The sequence below is a fragment of the Astyanax mexicanus genome, chromosome 14, assembly GCF_023375975.1.
Source record: "Astyanax mexicanus isolate ESR-SI-001 chromosome 14, AstMex3_surface, whole genome shotgun sequence".
NCBI classification, from domain to species: domain Eukaryota; kingdom Metazoa; phylum Chordata; class Actinopteri; order Characiformes; family Acestrorhamphidae; genus Astyanax; species Astyanax mexicanus.
In genome coordinates, this window is record NC_064421.1 from 45,520,988 (window position 1) to 45,536,850 (window position 15,863).

General features: G+C 36.3%; 1 protein-coding gene across 1 annotated transcript in view; it reads right to left on the reverse strand.

Moving 5' to 3' along the window:
* Positions 1-15,863, reverse strand: part of scfd1 (sec1 family domain containing 1) — a 28,192-nt gene that overhangs the window by 7,430 nt on the left and 4,899 nt on the right. The window contains exons 8-20 of the mRNA XM_022672610.2: positions 15,147-15,202; positions 14,858-14,943; positions 14,223-14,322; positions 12,404-12,543; positions 11,783-11,873; positions 10,988-11,061; positions 9,743-9,824; positions 9,473-9,569; positions 8,180-8,250; positions 6,962-7,041; positions 6,762-6,824; positions 6,580-6,655; positions 3,420-3,473 (exon numbers count right to left, since the gene is read on the reverse strand). Coding sequence (XP_022528331.1) covers positions 3,420-3,473; positions 6,580-6,655; positions 6,762-6,824; positions 6,962-7,041; positions 8,180-8,250; positions 9,473-9,569; positions 9,743-9,824; positions 10,988-11,061; positions 11,783-11,873; positions 12,404-12,543; positions 14,223-14,322; positions 14,858-14,943; positions 15,147-15,202 — 1,070 coding nt within the window. The remainder of the gene's footprint in view (positions 1-3,419; positions 3,474-6,579; positions 6,656-6,761; positions 6,825-6,961; positions 7,042-8,179; positions 8,251-9,472; positions 9,570-9,742; positions 9,825-10,987; positions 11,062-11,782; positions 11,874-12,403; positions 12,544-14,222; positions 14,323-14,857; positions 14,944-15,146; positions 15,203-15,863) is intronic.

The following is a 15,863-nucleotide window of genomic DNA, read 5'->3' on the forward strand; positions in this document are numbered from 1 at the left end:
GATAAAACGTGTCTCTGTGAGGAGCGTCTGAGGAGGGGGCAGCGGCAGAAGGATCTGGACGGCTCTCTGCCTCCAATTTTCCCCAACAAGAGCCGTATTGTACGGGGCTCTGTAACTCCAGTAGCTGAGAAAATGATAATATTGTTATGTCCGATTCAAGTGTATGGTCAGGGTGGGGAGGGACGCTGGGCTCGGGCAGAAGCATTTCCAGTCTGTAATGAGATCTGCTAATCTGTCCACCGAGAGGACCAGCGGAGAGGCGCTGAGGGCGTTTTCAGAAGAAGATAAGTACCTAGTGTCACACAGAGCAAGCACCAAGCCAAGAGGTTAGCGCTACATATAAAAGACACGCTACAAGAGATAAGACGAGGTGTTGAGTTCCAGAACTAAACCTTTAACAGGGTGAAGCCGCCATAAGATTAGCTGAGAATATGTATCCAGGGAGTATCGCACTTCTAGAAAGAGTTCTCTTGAAGTCGTATTCGGGAAGAGCTCCAGAAGTCCTATTACTGGAAGGGTGTCGAGGATTTGCCACATCATATCCTCTTTGCACAGTTCCACATTTATAAAAGATCAGCATCAATCATTCCCCCCACACAAGCTCTGCAGTTAGAGACGTTTTCAAAGGCGGATTTTTCCTTTAAAACAGTCCAAGAACAACTTGAAAAGAACCAATGTGCTAAAGGGGAATTTCTCTACCAACACAAAGCTTATGGGGTACACACACACACACACACACACACACACACAGAAAGAGACGTTGGGAACTTGCTTGACCAAGCGCACACACTGTTTAAAAGACTCTTTTTTTTTTTTTTAGAGCAAGAGGATTCAAGGGAATCACGACTTAAAATTTTTAAACAAATTCTAAGATGTACGTGCAGCGGACAGCATTAGCATTGGCAATCTGCGAATAGGCTACACAGTACTTTATTTTCAATGGAAACTGTTTCAGAATGAAATTAATGAAATTGCATACTGCCTGCTCTGGAAAAGCTGTATATGTTCATTATTTAAAACAAAAAGTAAAAACATATATATATGCACAACTTTACACAAAGCTATTTAAAAAAAATAGTGAAAAAAAAAAGATTTAATCATTATGCAAATAACCAAGTAGATTTACTATATCTTGATGAACGTTGTGCACGATAAAGGACATAATTTACTAACTGCAACATTTGTTTGCAAAGTTTGTTTTCCTACTAAGTCAATACTTAATAACACCTCCTTTGGCAGATAGCAAAGTTACAGAAATCCAAAATAAAATTAATATTCAGGGTGAGGTCTTTTAAGAAGTATTATAATTATAATGGCAGGCTGGTTTGTTATATTTGATACTTTCACGTTGATTGGTAGAATTGATGATTTTGTCCAGCTGATAGAGTAATTTGATATTTTTCAATATTTAATAGTAATTCTCAATTGTTTGAATTGTCTTGTGCATCGCATATCAAAGGAAAATTAAAAGTTTGGTGTCTGCATGACTTTGATACAATATTTGCATTTGGCAGACAGTAGAAAGAGGGCGAGTGAGCATGCAAGTGTTTTTTTTGGTTGAGTATCTTTTTCATCTGGAGGTATTAGTAATTGAATAATAGTTTCTAATTTAAGCGCTAATGTCTTGCTAATGATTTGTGTATGTGTGTGTGGATAAGTGATACTGGGAGGGTTCCTTATTGGTCTTTAAATGAAGTGAGATACGGTAATTGTAAAATTCATTTAGTAAGTAATTCCAAATTTTGTTTTACGTTTTTTACCACTGTATTGAAAACTGAGGAAAATATAGGCCAAAATGCGTATTAAAAATACATCAGATCCTGCTGCTTTATTAACTTTATTAACGACATATGGCTGAGCATATTATGGAGTGTTTTGGATATATATACACACATACTGGTTCTTCGATTAATTTTGGTAGGTAAATATTTGTGAAGATAAGAACTACTAATTCTAATTTATCACTACCACTAGTAAAAATGAGTATTTCATTCAGTCATTTCATATAATAATTTTAACATAAATTCAAGTTCTTGCATTAATACTCAGTGGTCTGTAAGCATATGGGTAATCAAAATGAGTATTTGAGTTAGGTAAAGTAATCCAGACTAGCTCTAACTCTGCAGCAACTAGCGTAACAAAAATTGACAACAGAATCTAAAGGATTCACTTTATATTGATGCATTTTTTTGTAACACATGTGATTAAATATTGCTGTTGCAAAAGTTTTTGAACTCGTTTTGTGCGAAGTTTACACTCATTTATGTAAATTTAGTCTCTCAACCTGGCAACCCGTGGGAGCTTCACATCTTGGGAGGAGGGAAAAAGAAAGACCACTCTTTTCTTTTAAATTCAAATATAAATCAAATATAAAGTGATAATTCATCCCATGCCATACTATGCTATGCTACTAGTCGCTTTCTTTCAGGTCCTGCTTTGGTCCTCTCCTTTAGTCCCTCCACTGGAGACACATTCCATAGGAGACGGATGATGGAGATGGATGGACACTCAGATGCAACATGTTGGCTTTTTAAGGAAATTGAACAGTCTGGCCAATGCGATTTTGTTGCGGCTGCCAACAAACCTAAACATTTTTAATACACACAGCCAGCTCAAGAGTCCAGAGACGTTTATTACTGAAGATCTGAACACAACTTGTATGCAGAAGAAGCTTTTCAAAACGGAGCTGATGGAACTCTTCCAAATCCCTGAGCTCCAGAAACGTAATACTTTAGTGTCTGCTCACTGTAAGCTCTCTCTCTCCTCCTCTCACTTCTCTCCTCCTCTCTGTTTCTTCTCTGCAGGTGTTCCCTGGTTGAGACGGGGCGCCTTAAAAGTGCGGATCAGATTGCCCGTTCTGGGCCCTTTCTGAGTACTGAAAGAGCCTCTTCACTGCTCTGAACTGAGCACATCTGAACTGAGTGTCTCAAAAGCAGAACACTCTATACACGCTAATGCAATTAGACGGCCAGGTGATACAAAACACCACAACGCTGCAACCATGAAATGCAGAGGCTGGCCAAATTCTCTTTTAAATACCTCTGGTAATGCAGAAGTGCAGCCACATATAGGCCACAAGATTACAATTCATTTATTTTTATCAACTGATCCTTTCAACAAATAATCATATTTGAACCAATTACAGCCTTTGTGTATTTACATAAACTAATCAACAAAACTAATCTGCTTTATTTAGACTTGTATGTCGTAATTCATGAAAACACCTTTTTTCTTTTTAAATAAAATAACTTATAACAATAGTAAAAAATAATAACTGATTTCTTTCAAAAGGGGCAAATGGTTGCTAAGTGATTATTCATTAGAATGGCTCAATTACCACAACACTTAGTTAGATTATTTGTTTGTGTGTCAAACAAGAGGAATGTCTGAAATGTCAAAAGTGGACAAATAAATCTCACCGGATTTGATTTCATGTCCATCAAGTTGTCCAAGATCCGAGTAACTGGTAAATTCTATAAAAAGAAAGATAAATAATGAATTCCTGTAAATGGAAACGTAGCGCAAAACCCAAACCAGACAGTGTAATAGCATAAAGAAAGAACTTTAACCAGCACACATTTAAAAAGGACTTCCTTAAACAAGATTTCGTAAAAATCAGGGGTTAATACAGTTTTAACTTAATTTAAGAATTTTTTTTATTTCTATGACTTTTTTATTACCTTTTTCAGGCAAATTTTCATGAACATAAGATTTATAAAACATCAGTGTAGACATGGATAGTAAAACTTTAATCAAAATTGATGACAGTAGACCAACAGTAGTAGTAAAATTATTATTAAAAAAAAAAATTACAAAATCTTTAAGAATAAAATATTTATACACAATGGAGCCCATTGTGTAGGGATGAATTACTGAATTAACTCTGAGCTGACGTATTTGTTAACTCAAAATAGCTTTTCTCCGTCGATAAACAGAAAAACAAAGATTTGTAGATTGCTCATTTCCATGAAACTGCGTGGGTATTTTTATTTTTCATAACTTATTTAGGACTGGAAATTGCTATTGTGGTGTTTCCATGACTGTATGAACCATGAAAGATTTTACTATATAGAAACATGACAACTTAAAAAACAATTGGATACTTATTGGAAGTAGTCCTTCGCCTGTTAACAGTGTTCTTCAGACTAATAAAAAGCCTTTTGCCAATGGTTCTTTATAAAAGTAAAAAATAAATAGTCCTCATTAGCACCAAAAAGAGGTTTATTACTGTTAAAAGTCTTAGAGCCCTTTTTGCAGTACTACTTAGACATGCATTAATTTCTGTACACTGAAATAACTTTAGTTATATATATATTATATATATATATATATATATATATATATATATATATATATATATATATATATATATAAATCCTACACAGCAAATCTGCCAGTTCTAAATAAAAGCTGTGAGTGTTAGTTAAATTAACACTGTGATTATTTAATTTTATGTTTAAAAACTAGTTTTTGATTAACTGTGCCTTTTCATAGTGGCAAAAACTATTAAATCACATGAAAATCCCTAAATCTGCCAAACTAAAAAAATAATAAATAAATAAAAGCTTTAAAATCTACCATTCGTCTTAAGGTTATTATTTAATTTTAGCAACCCATGCCAACTAACTGACAGTGTTTACTCCTTTATTCCATGAAACATTTCAAAATGTGATTTTAAAATACTTCAGTGATATACGAGCTATCAGTCTAACTGAGAACAACTCTTTCTGGGAGTTTATATAATTTATATAGACATATTTTAGGCTCAAAGAGTCTGCTGGACTAAGATCAACTTTTAAGAAAGACTTTGGTTAGAATACAAATAAAGCATGAGATCATTTATCAAATTTCATGTATATGTATTAAGAAGATTATTATAAATATTACTGCCTGTACTCAGGCAGAGTCTGACCGTTTTTGTTTGGGTTTTACTGGATTCAAATCAGATAACTGAGGAGGCTTTTAAACAATAGTGAACACACAGTGATGCTCATGAAAGATTGTGATTAATTTTGGTTTTGTGACCAGGGGCATTATGATGCTAGCTGTAGCAGTAAGATAAGTATATTGTAGCCATGAAGGGATGAACAGGGTCAGCAACAGTACTCACGGCCCGCGGGCCATTTGAGGCCCGTTTCCTTTTTTGGAGCGGCCCGCAAGGTATTTTAGAAATAGAATGAAAGTTGGCCCGCTGTTAAGCAGGTTTTTATAATGTGAGAGTCAGAGTTTGAACGCTAGGTGTCAGAAACGGGCCAAAGAGTCGGAGAGAGTGCGCATTTCTAGCGCAGAAATACGGGCCAAAGAGTCTAAAAGCGGAGAGAGTGCGCATTTCTAGCGCAGAAATACGGGCCAAAGAGTCTAAAAGCGGAGAGAGTGCGCATTCCTAGCGCAGAAAAATGGGGCAAAAGAGTCTAAAAGTTGCCGTAATTAAGGAGTTTTACATTAAGAGACATCATGAAATTAAACATCAATTTGAAAAATCTTAGTTTACACAACACTGTCAAAGATAAAGATAGTAAGTCAAGTAAAATGGTGTGTAAATGTAATAATCAGGAAAAAGTATTATTTAAAGTGGTATATTTCATTATTTGTTTTATTATAGAGTCTGTGGTCCGTGACTTCAAATATATTTCTCATTCTGGCCCCCAACAAAAAAAGTTTGGACACCCCTGGGCTATGGCATTCAAGCTATAATTAATTGGTATTGTGTGGATTCAAACTATTGGTGCCAGAATAGGTTATATATTTTAGACGTTGTACCTCTTGCTTAGATTAGACAGTTTTGAACATCTCTGCTGGATTTTCTCAGTCAGTTTTATGAGGTAGAGTCACCTGGAATTCAGGCTTTCAGTTAACAGCTGTGCTGAACTCATCAAGAGTTAATTACTTGAATTCTTGTCTCTTAATAAAGTGTTTGAGAGCATCAGTTGTAAAGTAGTGCAGAGGTAGAGTTACAGGTATACAGTGAAAATCTCTATTTGAGTAATGTTCGAATTCAAATTATGGGAAAAACTACTTAACTAAGTAAAAAAAATACTTTAAGAAATGAATTTGAACTTTGAAAGTATCATTAAAAATGTTATGATGAAACTGGCTCTAATCAGCACTGCTCCAGGAAAAAAAGACCCCAAGAGTTACACAGGATAAGTTCATCAGAGTTACCAGCCTCAGAAACCACAAGTAAACAGTGTCCCATATAAGGGCACCTAAATGCTTTTTTACAGAGTATTTTGGTTTGTTTAACACTTTTAATTTACTTCATGCTTCATTATGTGTTCCTTCACAGTCTGGATCACTTCACTATTCATTTAGTATATAAGAACTAATTAAATAAATACACTAAATGAGAAAATATGTCCAAAAGTCTGGAACCATGGGCTGTAAAAGGTTAGAAACCCTTGGTATAATAATGCCATAACAATGCCACCCACTGCAAGAGCTGACACAGCCAATCCCCATGAATATGAATTACCATATTTCTCACTCAGCAGTGGAGAGGTGCTCGGGGAAAGCGGGGGACACTTTGGAGGGATTGACTCCTTGACAACTCTTCAGCTGTAACAGTGGGTTTGTACTCACATGCTGTTTCAACACCAGATTCTTCACCCCTTCCATAACGAATTGCGAACCAGTGTTCATCACTCGGGAGAAAAGGCTGAGAAACAACGCACATGTCGTTTTAAACGTCTGCATTCGTAACACTTTGCTGTATCAAGTAAATTATTAGTTTGTTGAAAATTTAATATGGTGTAGACTCATACCCCATTGGTTTCACTCCACTGTTGCCGTAATTGGCTGGCGCGGCTGCCATCTTCGTGAAAGCCCTGGAAAATGTATTATATTAGTTGCAAAGCTACTGTTCTTGTTATTGTTCTGCTGGATTTACTGCCGTGACTTTGAAATAATGATGGCACTTTATGAAGTGATGAAGAAGTGTTTGCTGACACTGGCGAGGACTCACTTCCACTGCTTTATGTAGTTCAAGGGTGAGAGGTCACAGCCAGCGTCAATCAAAGCCTTTTTGTACTGCTCCAGATCTCCCTGCAAATAAAAAAAAAAAAAAACACGTGAGCCTTGGAGAAATATATACTTTTGACATTCTTACTGGAGAGAAAATAACAAGACGCACTATTGACATACGTAAGAACGTACGCAACGACTGATTTAAGATAGATTACCAGCAATTAGCGTTCCGTCAGCACCCTTCTATATGAAGGATGTGGATAAACCCGGAGTCCTCTTAGAGAAACGGGAGTCTACGCCACATTAGTGCGGAGGCCATTTTGATTTCACCAGCATCATTACTGACTCAAAAAACAAACAACAAAATGGCTGAGTTTGAGCGGAGCATCGGCCAACAATAATCCGCTGCGGTCCAGGAGGACGCAGATCAAACGGATCAAAGATCGAAGGACCGCGATTTGTGAAAAAGTGATTTCCTGTTTGACTTTAGCCGTCAGTCTTATAAACACACGATGCCGCTTTGGAGACGACATGCTTCAACAGCCTGCATGCTTCACCAGCAGGGTCCTCTGCCCACAGACAGCACCGCTCCAGAACACATTTTCCCTGTGCTGAGAAGGACCTAAACTTCAGGGGTAATCCGTGGTCACAGGCAGGGAAGAAGCCTGGAAGCTGGCCAGTCTGGGGTCGTCCACATCCCAGCTTGGTCCCTTGGCTCCGTCTCCTCTCTTACCTCCGAAGAGCGGAGGGAACTCACACTGCCATACTTGTGGTTGGTTAAGTAACGTCCAACAGGAGAGGCCTTGCCATGAGCTGAACAATCCTGCATTATCAGGCTACAAGAGTAATAATGCTTGGCTGTGGCATCAAAGGGTGTCAGTGTTCCTAAAATCTGCGCCACATGTGTCCCATAGAACAAGAAGGCTTTTGAGGACGTTCTGAAAGTACGGTTTAGGAGCGCACGCAGGGAATCGCAGGATAAGTCACGCTGTGCTTGGCTTGGTGATGTCCTACGCATTGAAATCCATGCGTCTACCGCTAATTACAATAAACCACTGCATTACCGAAAGCGCACACCAGGACAGAATAGTACCACAAGCCACCTCCAGAAACATTAGGATGCAACCGGCCCATATAGGCATAGGCATGACTGCTAATAGCACAAGAGGTCTTTTATGGTGAGATGGCAGAAGCAGAAGCGTGGGGTCTCTCTTACCTCAGATGGGGGTTGCTGGGAGGTGATGTAGTAGATCAGGAAGAGTCTCATCTTATCCTCTGGGGTACCAGCTACCAACAAAAAGAAAGAAAGGAAAAAAAAGAGCAACCATAATTGTTTCCTGTCCAGCAACAACTCAAGAGTTTATTTTAAGAGCAGAGTGGAGTCAACTGTGAGAGCGAGCGAGATCTCCAACAGAACCTCAACAGAACCTCTCGCCTCTACAGAACAATGCAACTCTGTAAAGTTCTAAAACTTGGCAAGCTCATCATAATTATTATTATTATAGCTAACGTCCATGAATCAGCTTGTGTACTCATCAGAAACCTATGAACCTAAAGAGCCTGGGGAGATCAAGACATGAAAGTCTTCAAAAAGAAAAAAAAAATAAATAAATAAAAAAAACCCCACAATGCTGGCCAAAGAGAAAACGCATTCTGTCCTCCGCTAGCATCACAAAAACGTCTTTAAAGCTGACCGCCTCTCTCCGGGGACGAGATGCATTTCAGGAGGCTAATTTTGGGGAAGAAAACTGGATGAAGAAGAAGGTGGAACAAATTCCTAGTAAGGGACCGGGGCATAAGTTACTCAAACATTTTGTTTCATTTGATCTCTTATGACTGAACGGTTTCTGGCAACTTTGTAAATGCACAGAAATTGGCACATGCTTATTCTGCAGTAGCAATATTAAAATAAATTATCTGACTTAACTATAATTCTGTCTAATTTCAGCAGCTAAAAATATATTGAATTAAAATTTTCTGCATCTTCGTAACATTTATAAGCTGAGAAATGTTGTATTCCTGCATGACGCAGAAAATTAGTACTATTTTGTCAGGATGTTTCAAGAAAGAGGAAAGTTAATAAACTTTAATTAGTTAAAAAGTGCTGCAGAAAGGGTCCTCATCAAACTAGAAAAAAATATCCTCCCCACTATACTGCCCACAAAACAAATTTTATATCAATTATTAAATCATTCAACTGACATACAGCTCTGGGACAAAAAGTAAGAGATTCGTTTCTCTGATTTTGCTATTTATAGGTTTATGTTTGAGTAAAATGAACATTGTTGTTTTATTCTATAAACTACAGACAATATTTCTACCAAATTCCAAATAAAAATATTCTCATTTAGAGCATTTATTTGCAGAAAATGAGAAATGGCTGAAATAACAAAAAAGATGCAGAGCTTTCAGACCTTAAACAAATACTGAAAAAAGCAAATTACAATAATTTTTTTTTTTTTTTTTTTTTTTTTTTAAGAATTTGTGAAAATTTTTCATACAGCCTTACCATCAGGGTCAGTGATGATGTCCAGAAGAGATTTGTCCAGAGTCGATTTGCTCATTAGCTTTTCCTCATATTCAAAGTACACATCCAGCTTGCGAGACTGTGGACAGACAAGAGGGATCAGTTATAAAAACAAACAAAAAAAAAAAAAAAACACTGGTTCTTAACCAAATGCACATTAAGACAAGAGATCTAATTTAAGAGATAAAAAATATTTGTATGTTGCTTTGGATGAAAGCAGCTGCTACATGTAATGCAATGTAAAGTTCTCACCTTGATGTGGTCGAGAACTGCTGTGGCAACGTTGGTGTGGAGGTCAATCAGTCTCTTCTTCTCTAGGAGCTCGGGAAGAGAACTGTTTAATAGAGAATCACTGAGTGAGTTTTCATGTTTTTAGAATACTACATAAACAGAAAAAAAAAAAAAAAAAAAAAAAAAACAGGATTTCTCAGTTCAAAGTCGAAACTAGATCTCGGCTATCACACTCTGCACATGCATGAAAACAGGCCAAGGTACCAGAAATTAGATTATACTTGATTATATTATAGAGGTTTTTAATTTGGTGAAATCAAAGAAACTTATAATTTTTAAGTGATAGTTTAGTTCTTATGTGTTGCACTGTTTATTACCATCATTCTGAAAACATTTTAGTAATGTAAACAACTCATAATTCAAAAGGTCAGTATTAATGTTCTACTTACTAAAACAAATGTGGGGTTTAAATCTGGCTCAGGCTTTTATTATGTACACTAATTCATTTTTTGGTCCCAAAATATAATACAAATATCTGATTATTGCCTCGTGACTTATTAATTTCAATTATCACCTGATTACACAGGGTCAGTGTAACCTTTAGTAATTTAATTTTCTGACTGTTTGAGGCTAAATGCTATTTTTTTATGTAGTGCAGTGTACAAGAAATTTTATTTTTTTCATCTCTGCTCCTTACAAATGTAATTTATTTATTTATTTATTTATTTTTAGATTTTTCAATTTTTGCATTTTGCAAGTTGGATTACACCATCAGATTTGTGAAGAAGATTCAAAAATGGACAAATCTAAAAATCAAGCCAAGATTCAACTTTTCACTTTTCTTAAAATTCTATTTGCGAAAAGCTAAAATTAAAAACTTAAATTTTTTTTAAAAATGGATGAAACCCATTTCTTCTTCATTTGGAATTTAGCTTGATACAGTCAGGAAATTAAACTGCTAAAATGTTACACTGACCACCCAGATTCATATAAAAGATTTAATCGAATTACTGACAAACTCTGATATTCAGCAGTAATCAGAATATGTAGTTCATGTTTCCTGAGTTCTACAATCAAACAGTCAAAACCATTTACCTCATACACTCATAACAGATTGCACTGAGCACAATAATAATAATTCAAGCTTATGTTTAATAAAAGTAAATAAATAAAAAATAAACACAAACAAAACAAGACACATACACATACATTTTAGTCATATTAGCCATTACACTTTTTTGGGTGTAGTGTTTCACACAGTCTTACCTAACAGCTGAGGTAAGTTTGGCAGTGTTATCCGACAACATGCTAATGGCTCCCTCATCCTCCCCTTCTAAACCCTTTGGAGAAAAAAACAAACAGACAGCCAATCAGAGTCAGTCTGTTTCAGAAAATACATCAGTTCATATAGTAACCACTAGGGGTGTGCCATATCGTATCATACGCAATAATATCATTTACATTTTTAAATATAGTGAATGATATTATACCCTGAAATATCATACCATAGCACCCACCCCGGTACCACTTTAAAATAAGACTACCTTTATAAAGGGTTTATAAATGGTTTACAATTAGTTTATTAATGATTACTAATTAGGTTGTAAATGCCTTAAAAATCATTAATAATCAGTTATAACACATACACATTTACAACCTAATTAGTAACCATTAATAAACTAATTGTAAACCATTTATAAAGGTAGTCTTACTTTAAAGTGGTACCCCCACCCCTAATTAGTATCATGATATTCTGGATCATTGACTTCTGTTACAAATCTGATAAAATTCTTGTATTTTTTTAATATCTCAGTTAGGGGTGTGTTACATCATATCGTATGCAATAATAAAATGTAATTTTCATTTTGTTGCAGTAGTGTATTCTTGAAATAATTTGTCAAATTCAGTGTTTTGTCGTATCGCCAAGAGTACAATTATCGCAAAAAAAAATACCATGAAATATCGTGATACTATTTTAGGGCCATATCGCCCACCCCTAGTGACCAATCCATGTTAGATTTCTCGACAAGATAGCATATGACATCATAATTTTATACCTACCATGATGCTCTTTAGACGCTTGACCTCTTCTTCCTGGGCTCTGTACTTATCCAACTCTTCCTGCACCGATTCTGCAACCTCTGGGAACGGGCTGAAAAAAGTAAAAAAAAAAAACACTCAGCTCTGGCACGTGAAACTCATTTTAAAAACCAAATGTAATAAAACATTTTAAAAAATCCTTCATAATTAGAACCAATACATCAGTGTGCATGATCTGATTCCCATGAAAATAACAGATATGGCTTTTTGCAGAAAAACAAGTTAAATTAAGCAGATTATGGGTATTATTTAAAGGTTTGTTGCCTTTTCTTTCTACCTTCTATTATTTTGGGTAGAACTTTCTACCATCCAGGCATGCTTTTCCACTAAAACTGAATGTAATTAGGGATTTGTCAGTCAGAAAAGTAAAGTTCATAATCCTTTCCACCTCACAGAGCAATGCTCATATAAAAAAGCATTTCAAACGTTCCATCTTCCATTTTCATGAGTCACTTAAAATCAAATGATGCAGCTTTTCTGTGCTTACATTAGTTACTGCAACATCCATTTCTGGATTTGCTCTGTCATTTCTCCACGAGCACCCCATCCCATTCTTTTCGATTAGAAACAGCAACTACTCACCTTCCTTTGTGCTTCTGCCAAAACTTGTCAGCAGCAGTGAGATCATAGCTTTTCTTATTCTTCTTTTTGGGTCGAGCCCCTGCCGGACTGACCTCGGACCCTGGAGACTCCTCCAAACTGACCCTGTTCAAGTGCAGGTCCTGATAGGCACACAACACAGGGTATAATCAAAAAGAGCCTATGGCCACTCAACTGTGTATCATCACAACTGTACATTAATTTTCTGATGCCTTATTTATACAGTTCTGGAAAAGAATAAGATATCACTTCAGTTTCTGAATCAGTTTGTTAGATTTTGCTATTTATATGTATATGTTTGAGTATAATGAATATTGTTGTTTTATTCTAGTAGTTATTAAACTACGGACAACATTTCTCCCAAATTCCAAATAAAAATATTGTAGTTTAGAGCATTTATTGGCAGAAAATGAGAAATGGCTGAAATAACACAAAAGATGCAGAGCTTTTAGACCTCAAATAATGCAAAGTTTTAAGAGGTCAGAAATTAATATTTGGTGGAATAACTCTTGTTTTTAATCACAGTTTTCATGCATTTGGCATCATGTTCTCCTCCACCAGTCTTACACACTGCTTTTGGATAACTTTATGCTGCTTTACTCCTGGTGCAAAAATACAAGCCGTTCAGTTTGGTTTGATGGCTTCTGATCATCCATCTTCCTCTTGATTATATTCCAGAGGTTTGTAATTTGTTAAAATCAAAGAAACTCATCATTTTTAAGTGCTGTCTTAATTTTTTTTCCAGAGCTGTATATCAAACAATTATATATATAAATATGAGATTAATGTGAATGAGTACATTATACATTCAAGTCAGAATATTATAACCACCTCCACGTTTCTACACTCATTGTCCATTTTTTCAGCTTCAACGAGCATTATCCTCCTTTTACACTGTTCTTCAATAGTCAGGACACCATAGAATCACCACAGAGAAGGTATTACAGTATCTCAGCACTGCATTATGCGTGTGTGCTCAGATACAGCAGACCAAAAGGGTGAAACTGATCATTAGGAGTGTCTAATATAGTGGACAGAGAGTCGACTTTAGCCCTATCTGGACGGGATTAGTTTCTCAGGGGGAATATTTCACACTTCTACTCAGTGATGCCACTTATAGCTGCTCTGTGGTGAAAAAAGGTCAAAGCAGAATAATGAAGTTATGAAGAACAACAACAGTTTGTAATTCAAGAACTACAAAGTGGAAAATAAAAGACAGCCTTAAACAGTCATAATGGTATTAAAATGTTGACTTCACTGTGCATTTTTGGTGGTGTAGGGTAGTAGGCTTTGCAGAGCCTCTTTTCAGTGGAGAAACACATTAAATTTCACATTGGCTTTTAAGTCATGACCCTATATATAAATTATACTCAGTATATCTCGCCCTGGCCTCCTGACGTCTTGGAAAACATCTCCGACATTCATAATGATGATTGTCATCATAAAGACGAAAGAGTAAGACAAAAGAAGCATTCCAACTGTGTAATAATTTTAACAGGAGGCCTGCTATATTAGGACAGAATCATTTTCAGAGGGATTCTGGAAAAAGCTAATTATTTATGTTCATTGGCGCACACCAACAACTTAGTGTGTACATTCCACCCTTCATGAAACCTCTCTGTCATCTATGTGATAACCGTAATCATTTCATCTTTCCATATGTTGCAACTTGGAAGTTTCCTCCATTTCTTAGAGGGAAAAAAAGTGGAATAACACTTGGAGAAATCGGGAACGCTGTCAGTATAAACAAACGCTCCGAGTCTAATGATGGTCACTATGAGTTTCTTTCAGGTCTCCTTACCAAGACGTCATGAATGAGGGCTTGGTAGGTCCATGTGTGATGGAGTGGGGTGGCAAGATCCAGGTTGCGGTCGGCAAGAACAAATAGCGGCCTCTGGAAACTGAGAGAGAGAGAGAGAGCGAGAGAGAAAAAGAGAGAGTGGGTAAAAGTGAGAGAAAGAGAGAGAGGGCAAAAGACGGAGAGAACGAAAGAAAAGAGAAAAAAAAAACACAACAAGATGATTAATCTCTCCCCCTCTGGGCTTTCAGCTCCAGCAATGAAACCAATCTCTCCTTCTGGATCATTCTTTGAGCTTCCCAGGGTCGAGTGCTGGGTTCTGAGGGAGGACGGACTGGAGGGCCAGCAAGGGAAAAGATTTCTTTGTAATTTAAGTTGAAGCTCCGGTGAGCACATGGTGTACGTGGGCAAAAAGAAAAGCTAGCAGGGCTTGTGGAGTTTCTTAGGGGCTTATGTCCTGGATATTAAATTCTTGTACATAAAAGTAATGGAATGAATACTTAGCAAAGATTTATAACTTAAGCTGATGTGAATGTTAATCTCGTCAGAGATGCTCTGTGCATGTGTGAGTGTGTGTGTGTGTGTGTGTGTGTGTGTGTGTGTGTCTCTCTCTCTCTCTCTCTCCCTCTCTTTCTCACCTGAACTGGCCAGCGCCCATGGTATCTCCGGTGAACAGACTGTTGCGCGCATCTCGCAAATTCTCTCTCAGTTTCTTGTCAAGTTTCTGAAATTATAAAAAAATATACTGAATTTACAACAATACACAATACACTGATTACAATGGACACCCAAAAACACTGAGGCAAACACCCAAGATAAATAAAACTCTTTATATAAAGTCTCTATAAGTCTTTCCACAGGGTATAGAGCAAACAATGATTACTCAGTCTGGCTTTAATGGCATGACAGATGAGCCATGCAGCTTACCACAGCAACCATTTCTGCTGCGTTCCCTCTGGGACATCGGATTATTGGGACAGCACCTAGAAAAACAGAAAATCTTACTCGCTTGCCAAATAAAGGACACATTCGATTATATACACGTACACGTTATACCTAAGCAAAAAAAAAAAAAAAAAACGTACAAGAGGCTCATTTGTTCAGACCTATAGTACCCACACACATAAATCAAGATTAAACAAACGTAATAAACCTTTCCATGGCCACAGACCATTTTAGATTTCATTTATATTTTTTATTTTTAGATCTCATGTAATATCTACTAATATTAATGGACATTTTAATTTGATCAAATAATTTATTTATTATTTATTTATCTATGTTTAAAAAAGAAATTCATCAACATTCTTGTACTGTCATAAATGATTTTTGAATGTATATAAAATCTATATAATTTACTGTCCATCTAACACCTTCCAATAGTAATAATGATTTTCAGCATTGCTATATTACAGAGTATTTCAATCACCAACAAACAATTAGAAGGAAATACTGCCATCTAGTGAATACTACTGATTTAAATTTAAACACTCTTTTGAATATACAGCTCTGGAAAATAAGAGACAACTAAATAATGATGTTTTTCCTCGATTTTACCAAATTATAAACTTTTGGAATATAATCAAGAGGAGGTGGATGATCACAAGCCATCAAACCACCAAACTGAACTGCTTGAATTTTTGC